General features: G+C 41.5%; 1 protein-coding gene across 2 annotated transcripts; it reads left to right on the top strand.

Annotated features, from left to right (window-relative positions):
• The first annotated feature begins 3,074 nt into the window (after positions 1-3,074).
• Positions 3,075-16,896, top strand: smurf1 (SMAD specific E3 ubiquitin protein ligase 1). Of its 2 annotated transcripts, none has more exons than XM_086056288.1 (18): positions 3,075-3,334; positions 9,364-9,402; positions 10,303-10,411; positions 10,701-10,834; positions 10,958-11,023; positions 11,136-11,211; positions 11,567-11,778; positions 11,859-11,943; positions 12,040-12,186; positions 12,519-12,747; positions 13,050-13,153; positions 13,380-13,494; positions 13,577-13,755; positions 14,097-14,234; positions 14,386-14,506; positions 14,597-14,798; positions 15,183-15,258; positions 15,347-16,896. In XM_086056288.1, the coding sequence occupies exons 1-18, from the start codon at positions 3,280-3,282 to the stop codon at positions 15,444-15,446; spliced, it is 2,187 nt and encodes a 728-aa protein (XP_085912414.1). In that variant the 5' UTR covers positions 3,075-3,279; the 3' UTR covers positions 15,447-16,896. The 2 variants fall into 2 exon arrangements, with proteins under 2 accessions (XP_085912414.1, XP_085912412.1); XM_086056286.1 differs by having other exon boundaries at positions 15,174-15,258.
• Positions 16,897-17,204: the final 308 nt, after the last annotated feature.

Here is a 17,204-nt window from a genome sequence, read left to right as displayed (position 1 = left end):
TATATATATACATATATATCAGCTTATTTTGTCCAGCTTCATCCCAAATGCAAGTTGTATGTGGGCTGCACATGTGAATCTCAAAATAAAATTTGAAGCTGAACATGAGGCCAAAACCAAAAAACCTTGAAGGTATCGAGCACCAGGACAAACTGTTCTGGTAATACAGCTTTGTTTATTAATGGACAATTGAGTCCGTGTGGTGTGAAGGAGCCATGCAGACGCCCCACAGACACTTTACAACCCACAAAATGTGACTTTGAATGGTGTTCCCCACTGTGTCTGAAGAAGGTACCACAATGCCAGGCAAAACACACACACACACACACACAAACGGAGTACTGCACTTGCCTTGGAGCCAGGAGCTTTGCTCCCTGATGCTCCAATGCTGACAAAGTACTAAATGTGTCTTACCAGCACCAGATTCTCCACTGGAGAGGACATATCAGAGATGGGTAAAAGCAGTGAGAAATGATGATGGTGCTTTGACGTGATGACTTGACATGTCAGAAGGTTCTTACTTGATCATCATAGACTTGTTCTCCTACTCTGGGACGAGCTTGCAAAATGGAGGGCAGAAGTGGCAATTTAAAGTGGTGATGAGTGTCAATGAGCCCATCAGACGTTTGTTTGTGTTCTCTGTCGGCAGCGTGGACAACAAAAACAGCTGTCTCCCCCGATGCCACATAATGACCTCGAAGAATTTCGCTGCTCCCTTAACAAATCATTACATGACACGCTGATTACACATAAACAGCAACTATCTGTCTCCATAGAACATGCGGCCATGTAATGACATTCTGGCATCTCGTGGGGGGCCATAATAGTTCCTCTGTTTTTTACTTTGACAGAAAAGCAATTTACTTGCAAAATCATGTGTATGAATACTTATCACAATCCTTTGTGTATCTGTCTGACTGGACTGCTGCCAGCTTTTCCCTTTGTACAGTCAGGAGGTTTGTAGTGTAGTGGGTCACATAGCTGATGGATTCCCTGTCAACAGCCAATTCACAATTGATGTCTAGTGTGTACTGTACCCCATTTCTTGCTCCAAGTCAGGACAAGCAATATATATATTTACAGTGGATGTAAGAAGTCTACACACCCCTTTTCTTTTCAAATGGTAGGTTAGTGATTAAAAAATATCTAAATCATGCTAAAATGGATGTCAGGACATGCAGTGCCTTCGATTTACGTCAAATACATTTCAAATGTTGTAGTAGGCTTTTCCTGACATTTTGTTTGCTTCCCAGCGGAAGCCTGAAGGTTTTGTGCTAATATTCACTGCTATTTCTATTTCTCTGTTCAAAAGTCCCTCTACTGACTTGATCGTTTGTTGGTTCTTTGAATAACATATACATACACACAAACACGTTTTCATAATCACGTACAGACAACTGTACATGATGTGTGTATGTTTTCCAAGCAATCTCGGGCATCACTACAGCCACCTGTGGAGTGCTGGCATAGAAAAATACAGACAGATGCAGAGCTAGAACAGAATTTATGTTAAGTGGGATGAAGAGTCCGTGAAAATTGTGTCAAAAGAAGATAAATGGAACAATATGTTTCTGCTTGAAACTCAGTTCAACAGTCGAGAGAGCAGCTGCGCATTTGTTTTTTGAATGTGAGCATTACTTGTATCCGGTCCTATGTGGATTTACTGAATCCTGTGCCCTGAAAACAGTCTAATCAGAGGCTCCATTGTTCCTCTCGCTAATACTGCTGCAGCCAAATCCCAGTGGCCAAGTCCAGGCACATCAAGCACTTTACTTCCAGATAAACATTTGAGGCACATGATATGATAGACCATCAATGTCATGGGTTCATTGAACTTCATTGTAGCCTAAGGCTATGTGAAATCTTGAACATGACGACAATCATATGAATAACTGGACATCCTATTTTCAGTGAAATAGGCCTTATCCTGTTGGTGATGAATTAAAAAGCAGAGGGGAGAACAATGAAGTATGCTGTGTTACATGGCAATAAGAATAAAAGGACCTTGTTGAACATTCTTCCTAAATGCCTTTTTACAATAGATGACAAAACTGGCACGTTTGTGAAATTATCCCTCAGTTTGATACAGGCTTATAAATGAAACCTCATTCCTATATTATTTGTTATAAATCAACATATAAGGCTTGTCACTGTGGGCATGTTAAGTACAAACTAATACTGTACTTAGGGAAGATAAACGTTCTACCCTTGATGGTGAGTAATTGTTATTGATTTCTTTTTACACAGATTAGAGCAACATCATAGAATTTACTGCCTTTCCTGGTCGTATAGAACGGAGATGCCCAACCACAAACCCAATTTCACTTAATTCGTCCAAAATTATTATTTATTTACAAGGATAGCGTTACACTGGGGCTAGGGGGGTATAGCTCCCTCAGAAATATGTGTTGCCCTAGTTAAATCCCTCCAGCATTTGACTTTACTAAAATATATTGATAAATGATTTTGTCCCAGGCAAAAGATTTCACACCCAGAAAGTAAAGTTGTACCTAAATTGAAACAAAATCATATTATATTGTTATATATTATTGAAGTATGCATACTTTTTGTGACATTTTGTTTGATGGTGCATGTGCCGTGAGATTTTTCCAATGTAAAATGTGTCTTGGCACAATAAAGATTCAGAAATTAAAACAAATCCACTACCACTACAAGAACGTAAACCATATTTCTGTTTGTTAGCGTTGTGTGTGCATTACAGGCAGAACCAATTCAGAGATCAGCATACATAATGTTAAGAGAGAAACTATTTAAACTGAATTACATTTGGTGATTTCTTAGTGAAAATGTAATCTTCAGAGGAATCCAGAATCCAAATTAATTTAGACGGACTGGTTTTGTTTGCATGATGCATTTCATTTGGATTAATTTGAGTGAATAATGAAAAATATATCGGCTATTAAACAGCACTTCCATTAAACAAATAAATAAATAAATAAATAAATAAATAAATAAAATAATCCTACTTTGTGCAGGGACTTCCACGGGCACGCCCACCGGACGCGAGCACGCACGGCTGTACAGTTAAGACTGTGACGTCATTACGTGCTTGAGCCTGCCGGAAAATGTTCTCCCGTGTTGTCGGATCTCGAAGAAGCGCAGGACTTTGCCATGAAATAATACAATCGCATCCATGAAGAACCGAAAAACCAACCGCATGTTTGTAATCTGAAGACATTCACCATCCGACCGAGTCACGAAACGGTCTCTTTTAGGAGACCCGAAGGGGAAGTTTGTGGGATCGTTTTTCACGGAGTGATGTCGAATCCTGGAACTCGGAGGAACGGGTCCAGCATCAAAATCCGACTGACAGGTAAAAAAAAAGAATCGAGTCTGGAAGACACCACACACTACGTGTTTCAGTTTCGATATTCGGTGCACTGCGGTGTATGGTTTATGTTAAGGAAGCCTAATATGACAACACGAAGTCGCTTTGAAGGTCTGCTATTTGCCTAAACATCCGGTTTTTGTGCAGTAGACAGAGGCACAAGTGCTAGCTTGTTAGCCGCAATGCAAGAAAGCAGTCCACTATGAAGAAATAATTCACTGTCCCGTGGAACTTGCACCCGAGACAGCAGCCTATTCTTAGCCGCTGGGGTCATTGGAAAACTAGCCGCTGCAAAACCATTAATACGTGATGAATTATTAACACAAGCCAGTCAGCGTTAGCTCGCTCTAACGCTGTAGTTAACGTTGACCGCTAATGCTCGCTAGCTACGCCCGTCGGTGGGCTCAACAACCACCACCCCATTATAACGTTCATGCTTAACCGCAATATGAACGCAAACATTGAACACTTATTTGTAGAGCGATCGAGTCTATCGGTTTGTTGATTTTACCAGCCGATTGCATCTGACAGCTATTTTAATCATCATAACTGATTGACATCGTAATGCTATCCTTAAACGTTACGTCCCCCTTTTTGCCTTTTGGCTGCTTAATTGAACCGTTTAAGATTGTTTTGGGCGTTCAAGCTCTCCTGAGTAGCACATAAAGGAGTCTGTCTGGTACAGGGACACAGCAGGAACAATGGCTTCTCACTGTAGCCGGTGTGACCCCACAGGGCTCCCAGGGGCCTCTATTCAAATGGAAATGTCTCTCTGTGCCTAGGGCCTGACTTGTCGGTCACCTGATGCTAAACTGAGCAACCGAAGAATTGGCTTAATTCTTAATGCACATATGCTGCATCAGAAAGAATCGGCACACCACCAAACAAGGATGTAACAGAAATTGGATGCAGATTAATTATTTACCTTTTGCAATCTAGTAGAAAAATATTTCATTGTTCTGCTACTCACCAGACGTTGCTGGCATTGATAGTTGAATACAGATGCATATTTTGTAATAAATAAAGCCATATTACACCGTCACAAGGCACATTTTTTAGCTAAACAGAACAATCTCAAAGTATTCACTCAGTGGCAATTTGTGCATTTGGTACCTGGGTCTTAAGTATGGATTACGTGTCTACCATCTTGAAATACCACCACTATCATGTTGCACTTTTAGAAACCATCAATAATAAACAAAAACACAATTTAATTTACATCACCTAGAGCAGTTCAGAATTAGTATAGATCTAATAGCTTGACCAAAACATAAACCTTTCAATAATATGCATCATAGTCACCGGAGATGCTGATAGTAAAATGTGTGCAAATCGCTACGGATTTGTTTTGTTAGTTAAAGTTGGCCTTAACAAAACTTGTTAAGGGTTACCGTAACACAAGGTAGATTTTGCTCTGACCAGCCAATCACAGGAGAACATTTTAAATTTGATTGGGTCATGAGGAAGTCCCGCTATAGTTTAAAGTCAGCCAGCTCTACTAATTCACCAAATGCACTTGATCAAACCTGGAAAAGAGGTTAGCGTACTTCCTGTGTATGCCGCGATAGCTAGCATTATAGTGATGCTTTAAACCCGAACTTGCAAAGGTTTTGTTTTCTTTATGGCTTGACTTATGTTTTTGCAAAAAAGTTAAATGCATGTGTATTATTTATTTATATGAATATGGTACGATTATAGTTCAACATGAGCAAAGCGTAAATATGGGATATTGTCATCTTTCGTGGCTCTCAAAGATATTTTTCTTCAAACAAAGGACATTGTATATGTTTAAAGTTCCTACAGGTGATTTGTCCCAGTCTCTTGCTATGGAGCTCCACCATTTACCTGAGCCGGTAGGAAGTGCTTCATTCTGTTTTGCCAAATGCGGATGGTTGCACATATACCAGATTCTGGAGGCCCTTGATGTATTAGATGCATATGGAAGCTCACAGAGATTAAAATCTGATTGGACCAAAAAAAATGTGCTGGAAGCTGTAGCAGTCAAGACAAATGCCACAAAAGGAAGAGACTTTGGGAATTTTACTGAACAAAAATGAGTACAAATTTCATGGAACAAAAAAACAATTTTAGGTTGTAAATGTAGGTTTATTACTTCTGGTAGTTTTTAGGCCACCTGAGAAGGGTTTTCTGGCTCATACTAATCACCACTGTATTCCAATACAAGAGCTATATGAAAAACTGTACACTCTACAAAGACAGGTCAGAGTGGTGCACCTAATAATGTTTCTGGGGTGTTGCCGTTATTGAGGCAGGCTGGTGAAGAAAATCCATATTTGTGATGGTCAGTACCACATGTTGATAAATTCCGGTTGCACTTTTTTGTGACACAAGCCTTGAGAAATCAAACACAATCACATCATTTTTGACAATTCTTGTAGTTATTCCTGTTATGTATCATTTCTGGTGCTTTTCACTTTAGTGTGAGTCAAATTTGTTTTAGAGAGGGAGTAGTCTAACAAATCTGCTTGTCATGGCAGCAAGGATCTGACAGTCCTGAATTTGGATTTTGGCCTCCAATATCGTAATATACAAAATCTCACAACCAGAATGGGATTGATGACCCTTTAATGACCCCAAACGATGTTTTAATTAGTAATGAATACGAGCAAATAAAATTAAAGATGGGAAATAAAATGAATTGATAGGTGAATGGAAGGAGTATATTGTAAATCTAACAATATCGTCGATTTAAAAATGTGGTTGAATGTCACTGACAATCTGTTCAGTTGTTTAGCATCATCAGCCAGATGAGCCCCCCCAATGATAGAAAGCAGAGAAAGTGTGTTCGGTGTGTGTGTGTGTGTGTGTGTGTTACCCAGATGCTCATTAGTTCTGCTTGAATGCAAACAAAGGTTATTGCCCATGACTTTGCCCCGCCCCAACAGGTATGAGGGGAATTCTAATTGGCTGAGGAATGTGTGTTGAACCAATGGCAGAGTAATGCTCTTGGGCTGGCCAACGTGTTTTTGTTGAGTCTGTCAAGCAGAGGGGATGTTTGGCCTACATTAGCACAAGGTTTGTGCGCCTGTGGCAGGGAGACACATACAAAGGCCTGGCCCCCGCTGACTTTATTGTTTGGTATTTGACCGACAGTCTCTAGTGGATACATTCAGCTGATAAAAAGAGCAATGCTATGTATTCATATTCCCACGTGATAAGGTAAAAGGGTAGTTTGAATTTTGGCAAATGTAGCATTGCAACGTCGACAATCATTATCTACTCATAAAATATTGCTCCTCATAGGTCCTGTCACATCGGGTCAATGATTGTATGCGGCGCGTGTCCTTGTGTTGCACTCGCCCCTCACTTGCTTGTCTAAGTGTTTTTAAGAATGTCAAATCAATGGTGGGAAGAGGAGTGACCTTGGTTGGTTGGTCTGCATCTTCAAAGGATCAGTCACTCTTTGAGTAAACCTGAAAAGGATGCTTAATATTTGGTAGTACTGGGCTGGCCAAGCGATGTTTGAAGCATCTGCATAATTCAGTATTGTCTCACAACATTGTCTCATTGTTGCTTGGACATTTTTTATATTTAGATGTGCCTGTACAACATACTGTGATGGTTGTTCCAATTTGTGTTTCTTGTGCCAAATCAGATAATAACATACGGGAAGGAGTGTTTGAAATACTCTGTTATAAAACTGTTTTGTCGGTCCTGAACGAAAACAGAAATGAGACTTAACAGCAACGTATATAGGCCTCGATGGGTGTGCTTTCCACCTATGTCGTGTAATGGCAATGAATATTTAGGCCCCAAAAAACTAAAGCGTGGTTTGGTCAAAGGTGGTATAAAGGGTTGTTTTGTCTAGCGAAGAAGGAGGTTCGTGGGCTTACTGCGCAAAACATTGTCGGCTGAATGTTTGCTTGCTCAGGCAACACGTGCTGCTCTGGTTTGGTTGCCAAGTATTTGGATTGTGTGGCGACTGGCTCATTCAACACGGGACACTCACAAGATAGGGTAGAAATGAAAGAAAAGATGAGGGAAAATATGGATATACAGTGCATAATCAAGAGTGAAAGAATCACAGTCACACCAAGTAGTTTGCGAGTGAGGAAAGGGGAGACAACGCGTTTAGTAGGCAACCTAAGCACCTCTAATCCTCTCACGTCCCTGCCTGAGCCTGCAGCATGTGCACAAACATACACATGTATCCAAGTTTAAAAGCGGACATGCACAAAAATGAAGCAATTTATTTGTATGTGGTTCACTGTGTACATGAAATCCCCTTGTGTTTGGATGCAAGTGATTTTGATCAAATAGTTGCTCTTGGGTTTGTGTTTCTCTTGTCTCACAAGAAGTGATGACAATATCTCACACAAGGCACTCAAACGCTAAAGTCGAAGCAATATTTTATCGATTGAAGCGGAAGTCAACCCAAACATATATTTTTTAAGAATATGTTCTGTGCAGTTGAAACAGCATTCTCATGAATATTGTTTGTGGAATATGAGTTAAGCAACAAAATCCACACATTTTTAGCCATCTCTGGGGTTGGCCATTTTGTCACTTCTGTTGACTGAAAATGACATCACACACCCTCAGGGCTCAGATAACGACCAATCATGGCTCTGCTTTAGAAAACAGGTGAGCCGTGATTGGTCGTTACCTGAGCCCTGAGGTTGTGTGTTTTTATTTTCAATCGACACGGGTGACAAAATGGCCGCCCCCTGAGATGGCTAAAAACGGGTGGATTTTGCTGCTTAACTCGTATTTCATACTAATCATATTGCCTTGTGACAATTAATGGGCCTGCATAGAACATATTCTTGACCAAGAAACTACACATGGCATTGTGTCTTAAAAAAGTAGGAATCATTTCAACTGCAAAACTCTTGCATATCTGTAGCCCGTGTGCTGAAAAATCATGTCGTGGCTTTTGGATTCCTCGAGACAGCAGATGCTCACTTTTGTCAGCATCACCCTTGTGATGTTTCTGCTCGTTTCCCCCAAGACCGGATGAAAAGGATTCTTTCCCTGCTGGCTCCCACCGGTTCTCTCAGGTTCTCTAAAAAAGATCAGGCTTGAATGCCAAAAAGGAAAAGCAGCAGTGGGGAAGTGGAGAACCAGCTGAGCGGCTGTGTATGTATGTGTGTGTGCGTGCGCGTGCGTGTGCGTGTGTATGAGTGTGTGTCTTTACCAGCCATGACCTTGGCAGAAAGAGGAATTTCCTGAAATGCTGAGAAAGGGCCCGTCACACATTTACTGCCACGGAAGAGCTGGACAAAAGTCTGAAAAGAAAGAGCGGTTGAAAAATTCTTTGTCGTACTCGTTTTCCTGGCAAGAGACGGACGGAAGAGCAAAGAGGGACGGGGCGGTCGAGTGGTAGTTGAGCAATGACAGAAAGTATGTAAGCGGATTCGGGATAGATAAATGTGATTCTATCTGTCTCGTGGTTGCGCTTCTCTGGTAGTGATGTCTCTCTGTGGAATGTGTGAGTCAAGGGAAGAGGGAAGGATCTCTCGCAGCCATTCTCCCCGGGTTATTCACAGGATGTAGAGGAGGACACAGCAGACATGTCTGCGCCACCACTGTCACCACATCCTAAACCTGCGGCGGACTGACTTCCTTAACGGCCGTCTGGGCCAAACTGAAGCATTCTACATTTTGAATTAGAGCACAGAGCCAGGATAACATTGCGGCTGGTGGAACTGATCAATTAATAGCAGCCCGTCAATCAATAGGTGATGAGATTACTCTGTACCATCGTCACCATTTTTTCTTCCCCGTGACAGGGTTCACTTTATGGGGCAACTAATCCACAACGAAAATACCATGACATACTGTGGACAATTTAAATAAAATAAATGTATTATCCCACTCTCACTGTGGGTGGCCTCCATGTGTATATCTTGTGCGTTATTTATTTCTTCATGTTTTAACACAGGCAGACAGCTTTTGTGAATAGCAGCATGCATTGTGGCAACCTACACAATTTTACATCACTTGTAATTGTGTGCGTGTTCCATATTCATTCTGTTCTGTCTTCCCTACAGTATTATGTGCCAAGAACCTCGCAAAGAAAGACTTCTTTCGTAAGTTGCTCTTTTGTTTTGCATACGCATGAAGTTTGTGCCACGTTGACGTCTGTAGATCAGGGTTTGATTGAATGAGATTCTTTGTGCAGTACGTCTTATAGTACTTCGACTGTGTTTTCGCTTAGTAACTCTTTGGTTAGATCAATGATTCCCATAGTCCGACATCAATGGTGGCCTGATGGCCCTGGGCCAGTATGGCACTGTGTTGGAATCAACAGTTACATTTACATTGATTATGGTATTTTATCAATAGTACTTTATACAGCCCAAAAACACTACATGCAAAGCAACTACACAGAAATAATAATTTCTTAGAGGCTTAAATAATACAGTATAAAGACGGTAAACATGAAATTATCTTTGAATTCGTATTATATCATGAATACTTGTATTTCGGGCCAATACCAACACCGCAAATTGGTGCCACAGGACCACCACTCAAAAAGACTTAATGTCAGACCCCAATTCTAAAAGTGTGGTCCGGGTACGACTAGTTGTGCATGAAGAATCGCTAAATTCAGTGTTCAAACTGTATATAATGTTACCGTGGTTGAAACATTTTTGAAGTCCTGGAGAGTACATTTGTTGATTACAATTCAGCTGTATTGAACTTTTTTTTGTACAATACATTGGCATTTAATCTTTTAAAAGTGTTTAAGTGCAGTTTTTTCTGTATTCAAGCACAGCGTAAATGTTGTAACTGTTGCATAATGTTACATTGATTAACCAAGTATAATATGCACTTTATAGGAATAAAACCTCTGCCTTGTTTTTGACGAACACTTGGACATACTACTGTATATTTTAACGTTGGTCATAATGGTGGTACTTGGTTTGCTAATTATGTTTGAGAACCACTGAATTAGGTGCTAACAGTTGTGAATGGTGGGCACGCAGGTCTACCCGATCCTTTTGCCAAGGTTGTGGTGGACGGATCAGGTCAATGCCATTCGACAGACACAGTTAAGAGCACACTGGACCCCAAATGGAATCAGCACTACGATCTGTAAGTGTCCTTCGCCCACTCACGACAAACTCTCTTAAACTCTTTGGAGGAGCTGGCCTCTGCTTGCTGTGTCCTCCTAGTTCTGCTTTGGAAAGCGCATGATCCTCTGTCACTAATCACCCGTGGGTGTGTGTTATGCACTTTACAAATGTGTTTCAGTAGGTGTCACACTTCAAACTTCCTTGAACACATTGTGCTGACATTAGGTTGTTAATAGTAGCTCATATTGTTTTTTTTTAAGGGTATGACTCTTTCAAAACAATAGCATTGTGTTTTTTTTCCCCCCCAGCTACATTGGAAAGGCAGACTCGATCACCATCAGTATATGGAACCACAAGAAGATCCATAAACGGCAGGGGGCAGGCTTCTTGGGGTGCATTAGACTTCTTTCAAATGCCATCAGCAGGCTAAAAGACACAGGATGTAAGCTCTCTTGTCTTGTCATGGCGCTTCTTGTACGCAAACCCTCTGCTGCATAAATGTGGCGGGTTGGTTAAAAACAAAAACAAAAAAACAAGCAATGTGTCTTTTTACGTCTCCCTCCAGACCAGCGGCTAGATCTTTGTAAACTGAACCCTTCAGACAGTGACGCAGTGCGGGGACAGATTGTAGGTGAGGCTGCACACAAACATGATGATTCTCTTTTGTCTGTAGAGCCGCCCCAAAAATATTCATGGCTTGACATTTACGTTATGATTCTTTTCTTTTTTTTTTTTTTTTAAAGTGAGCCTGCAGACACGAGACCGCATAGGTAGTGGAGGCCCTGTGGTGGACTGCCGAGGTCTACTTGAAAATGATGGGTGAGTGTGCCGCCAAATGTTTATGCTCCTAGCATCGAATAGTGACACTTCAGGATGAAAATACCTATGATGGTATTTTATCAGGATACATTGGATGGAATTTGTTGATGATGTTGTAATTTGCCAAGATCCCCACATGGTCCTCAAATACGCTCTGAGTGTGCTTTGATCAACATGGTATTGGAATGCATGAGAAATTCCAGATTATGTCCAGTGGGATACATTTTTGTTGTCGTGTCATTCATGCAATTTTACATGGGTCACGTTTAATAAAAAATGTAACATTTTAAGGACAACACGCATTTCCATTTTGGTGTTTTTTTGCAATGTAACATCCTAAAATATGTGTGTGTAGGCCTGTCTTAGAGGGATGTTTCAGTGAAGAACCGCTGCCTTATTCGGACCCCACTGGTGCTGCGGGTGGTGGGAACTGCCGTCTCGACTCACCTAGTCAAGAAAACCGTCTTCAGTCCCAGCGAATCCGGGGTCAGGATTCCCGAGGACATGGCCACACACCTCAGAACAGACCTCACGGACACCAGCCACCCGATCTGCCTGAAGGATATGGTTAGTCCGACATGGCTGGGTCTCATCTCCAAATTGGCCGTCCACTCATCATTTTCTCTTGTTTGTTTCTTTTCATACAGAGCAGCGAACAACAGTGCAGGGCCAGGTGTACTTCCTTCACACACAGACAGGTGTCAGCACCTGGCATGACCCTCGGATACCGAGGTATGAAATATTGCTTCTGTTCATTTTGTCTCCAACAAATTATGTTTGGTTTGTGCAATTTAGACTTATATGCTTGTTTGCATGGTACTGGTGCAGGGACCTGGCCAGTGTAAGCTGTGAGGAGCTTGGTCCGTTGCCAGTGGGCTGGGAGGTCCGAAGCACAGTGTCGGGCCGCATTTACTTCGTGGACCACAACAACAGAACCACACAGTTCACAGACCCACGTCTACACACCATCATCAGGTAGCAGCCGGCTCAAAAGACGTCTATGAATCCAGCCCATGGATGTCTGCACCACATTTAGAGATACCCCCAACACGTGGGGAAAAATAAGTAGTTTTAACACTAATCTGTTGCTAATCTCACTGCTGCAATGCGGAACTCAGACTGGATCTGAACATGACCTACTAAATGTGTGGTTTTATGGAAACGTGGTCTTATGGTAGCTGGTGCGTGGATGTGTAATCTAGTACACACTGTATACTGTATAATATCCATATTTGTTAATGTTTTGAATTCGTAAATGTGTTAATTTAACAAAGTTTTTACCTCGACATGTGTCTTCCCACATTCAGCCAGCAATCCCAAGTGAAGGAATCCCCACAAGCCCCCCAGATGGATGTGGGGGTTGATGAGGGCGGAGTTGGAGGAATGGGCGGCGGCGTCGGGGGCGATGGGGACGTGGCGGCCCGCTATGAGAGAGATTTGGTCCACAAACTCAAGCTGCTGCGCCACGAGCTCTCCCTGCAGCAGCCCCAAGCTGGACACTGTCGCATTGAGGTGTCTCGTGAAGAGATATTTGAGGTGGGCACCATTTTACTGACTTCATTCTTTTCTCCGTTAGTGTGGCCAGCACATGAGTGGCATCAGATATTGTGCATGCAGATAGACAGGAGAAGTGTACGGACTTCTCACAAAAGCAAATATAGTAGTGTGTCTTTTTTTCTCCACTAAGTCATTTTTTAATCAAACAACAGTGGCTTACTTATATAGTTTGTCACTTTATCATGACTTTTGATTGGAAATTTAAAAACTGTAGATATTAACAATGAGGTTTGTGTGTTATAGAAGTTCATAATTAAGGTTGCGCGTATCTGTTGTTTTAGGAGTCGTATCGGCAGATAATGAAGATGAGGCCAAAGGACCTGAAGAAGCGTCTCATGGTTAAATTCAGAGGAGAGGAGGGACTGGACTATGGTGGTGTGGCCAGGTGATTCTCTATTTATACCAGTTTTGGACGCAAAGAACTTAGGGTTACAGTTATTACATGCTTGGGTAATACTGTTGACAGACGTGGTACTCTGAAAATTACAAATCAGAAAAATCTATTCACCATAAACACCTGTATGATAAAGACTGATGTTAAAAAGTGTTTTTCTGTCATTTTTTTGTATGAATGAGTTTGACCTCCATAACATTGTGGTTGTTCTCTGTAGGGAGTGGCTGTACCTGCTGTGCCATGAAATGTTGAACCCTTATTACGGCCTATTCCAGTACTCCACAGACAATATCTACACATTACAGATCAACCCTGACTCCTCCATTAACCCAGTGCGTGCTCGCAGACACATACAACACTCCACAATCGACCTTACAACTCTTATATACATATATTTGCCTGCCCATATTTCAGGACCACCTTTCATATTTCCACTTTGTGGGCCGTGTAATGGGGCTGGCAGTTTTTCATGGTCACTACATCAACGGGAGCTTCACACTGCCCTTCTACAAACAGCTGCTAGGCAAACCCATTCAGCTCAGTGACCTGGAGACCACCGACCCAGAGTTGCACAAGAGTCTCGTCTGGATATTGTAAGTTAGATCACCCGCAAACAAGTCAGCTTGAGAGAACTTTTTATTCTGGACTTCATTTAGCTACATTTGCCACAAATGTGCCATTGTCTGCAGGACAAAATCACAACCCAAATAAGTAAAATGGCCTGACAACATCAACACGCCTTTTGTAATGCAATTCATAAACTAGCCATAGCTGCCTGTGTATAATTAAAGATCTGGATCTGCAACAGCAAACCACTCTATCAACAAAATCATTAATAATGGATACAGTCAAGTGGTAAAAGGGAAGGAAAAGTAAATGCTATTGCATTATTACGCCGATGATGCTCATTGTCATTATGATGTTGTGTTTGCAGAGAGAACGACATCACTTCAGTCCTGGACCACACCTTCTGCGTGGAGCATAACGCCTTTGGGAAGTTCCTACAACATGAACTCAAACCTAACGGTCGTAACATTCCTGTTACTGAGGAGAACAAGAAGGAATATGTGAGGTAAGGACAGTGTAAAAGGGAATTGACGCATACTTCCTACTGTACCCTACACCTAACTATTTAGTCTATGAACAATAATGTCATTATTTCATCAAATCAATGACCACTAAATAAGTGTGTGTGTTGAACATATGTTTATTGTTCTCTTTAGGCTTTATGTGAACTGGAGGTTTATGCGAGGAATTGAAGCCCAGTTTCTGGCTCTCCAGAAGGGATTTAGCGAGCTTATCCCTCAACATCTCCTAAAAGCTTTTGACCATAAAGAACTTGAGGTACATTTGTTTTTTTTTAAAGGAACTGGCTGCCTCCTTAATTTGCTATGTTTATCATGGCCTTTTCTTCCTGTGTTTGTCGTAATTCAGCTGATCATCGGCGGATTGGGGAAAATCGACCTGGCTGACTGGAAGACCAACACGCGCTTGAAGCACTGTACAAGTGAGAGCAATGTGGTGCGGTGGTTCTGGCAGGCAGTGGAGGCCTTCAGTGAGGAGAGGAGAGGACGCCTGCTACAGTTTGTCACAGGCTCCACCCGGGTCCCGTTGCAGGGGTTCAAAGCACTGCAGGGTGGGTCATGCACTGGTTCAGTGGGCCACACACGCACACATCCAAAAATGTCACAAAAAGTATCATGAAATAATAATCTCGTCTCAATATACTCCATGTGAAATTTGGGCCTGTTTATCCGAACACAAAGTTATTGTGTTGCATGAATGGCAACAGGTGGACACGCGGATTAAGTGTGCTTTCTGCCACCTAGTGGATGAGCATTTAATTGATCCGTCACTACATGTCGCTGGTACACACATGCGTTATTTGTAGTAATTCGAATTTTCAGACCAATTAAGTGAAACACCTGATGATTAAAGTAATTAGACTTTTAAAAATGTTTTTTCTGTGTAGTAGAATAGAGCAGTGATAACTAGAATGTATGTGTGTAAGGCTCTACAGGTTCTGCAGGACCAAGACTATTTACCATCCATTTGATAGACGCCAACACTGACAACCTGCCCAAGGCGCACACGTGGTAAAGACACAGCAAATTGACCCCAAAAATACCCCTTTAATTAAAGTGGTCCAGCTTGGCTTTGCTAATTGTGTCCCTCTGTGTCTAGTTTCAACAGAATAGACATCCCCCCCTACGAGTCTTATGAGAAACTTTATGAGAAACTGCTGACCGCTGTGGAGGAGACCTGCGGCTTCGCTGTGGAGTGAAAGGCCCTACAACCAAACTGACGTCCACGGTCACACTTGTGCTTGCACTTGCATTCAACTCTTTGACTTTTTTTTAAACGTACACAACATGCACAGAACATGGAGAATGCACAGAGTATGGCTGGCGGCCAAGCACGGCGAGAACACCAACCGGGCCCGACGCCACCCGAACCGTTGGTAGTTAAAGACGGAAGCACAGCAAGGAAGTCAAATGGAAGAAAACAAAACGTATTTTCAAATCTTTTCACATGTTTTGAAGAAGCATTTTTATCTTTTGATTTTAACGAGCTATGATGTCAACTCCTTGGAATGTCTACAGCCACTGCGAACTTGTCACCAATCAAACAGACACGGTGCAATGATGTCTGGATGGAAAACAAAGCTTAGGCTGACTGTGACGTGTGTGTGAATGAGTGAGAGTGACATCCCGATCGACTGACTTGTACTCATGCGTTCACTTTTGACCACTGTCGCGTATCCGAATGTGTCTACGTACGTATGTGCGCATGTGAGACAGCGTGGGTGGGTGGGTGTGGCATGGCACCTGGCTACGCTGCAAAACGATCAAATGAGCCTGCTCCTTGGTTTGATTACTTTGTGTCTGTCTGTTCCGTTTGTACGTTCCTGCAACCACTCTGATCTTCTCTAATGTTTTATTATTTATTACTAAGTGATTACTGACCAAGCTGCTATACTGTATGCTCTGCAAAGAGCTCACACTAATCCTTTCATACCCTCTCATTGAGTTGATGGGTCAATTCACTTCCAATTCAAGTAATCCACCAAGTGGTTTTTGACGAATTTCTTTACTTTTTTAACATGCATAATGATGCAAATATTCTTGTGAGTGTATGTAAACTATGAATGCTATGGTATGTTTATTGAGATGAAAGGGATCAACCTTACAAGCCCTGATTTTAAAATTTCACTCTACTGAGAGGTCAGTGGGTGCGACATGGTTAATTTCTAAATGAGCCGAGGAAATGCAAAGGAGGACTCCGCTTCAGGAAAGTATTATGTGACCGCTTCAAAAAAAAAAAAAAAAAAAAAAAAAGCTCAAGCCATTGACTCACGTTTTAATATCAACTTTTCAAATGTTCCCCTTTGGCAGCCCCTCATGTTTCTGTCCATTTTTCTCCAGCTCTTTGTCGAGTACTCATTAACCTCAAAGCAGCCATGAATGAACAAGCGCTCTTTAACGTTACCAGTCCTCCACAGATGTGAATCAATTAATAATGAAAAAAAAAGAAGCTTCTGAGAAATGTGGAAGATATCAGGCTTTACTGTAGATTGAAGACTGTTAAGGCAGAATAGTTTCAATCTGCATTTTTGTAGATTCTGAGTTCACTGTGTAATGGATGCAAGAGTATTGAAACTTACTTATGTGCTAAAACATTTATGAAAAAAAATACATTGTAAATAAGATTATATTAAAAGAAATTAAATTGAATATGTACTTGTGTTGTATGATTAATTATTCTCCTTTTTACATTTTTTTATTATTTATTTATTAGTGCTGCGACCATTTAAGTTTTTATTATTCCCACTAGTAGGGAAATAATGTATTGAAGAATGTTATTTTTATTACTCCACTAAGGAAAATAGTGCAAACAAAAACTCACGATGTAACCACGTTTTGTAAAGCACAGTAGTCCTGTATTACAAAGGCAGACACAAAAAACATCATTCATGAGACTTGAGTTGTTCGAAAGAAGTTGTTTTCAAATAAAGTATTTCCCTATTTAGACGACGCCCCCA

Source organism: Filicampus tigris, chromosome 16 (assembly GCF_054856515.1).
Source record: "Filicampus tigris isolate MCC_2025a chromosome 16, RoL_Ftig_1.0, whole genome shotgun sequence".
Classification (NCBI taxonomy): Eukaryota; Metazoa; Chordata; class Actinopteri; order Syngnathiformes; family Syngnathidae; genus Filicampus; species Filicampus tigris.
The sequence above is the reverse complement of the archived record's forward strand: the minus strand, read 5'-3'. Positions and strand labels throughout refer to the sequence as shown.

Bases quoted from the DNA above. Each gene is read 5' to 3' on its own strand.
- smurf1 (XM_086056286.1), top strand. From the start codon at position 3,280: ATGTCGAATCCTGGAACTCGGAGGAACGGGTCCAGCATCAAAATCCGA. The intron at 3,335-9,363 runs GTAAAAAAAAAG...TCTTCCCTACAG, and splicing joins CATCAAAATCCGACTGACAG to TATTATGTGCCAAGAACCTC. The intron at 10,835-10,957 runs GTAAGCTCTCTT...GTCTCCCTCCAG, and splicing joins CAGGCTAAAAGACACAGGAT to ACCAGCGGCTAGATCTTTGT.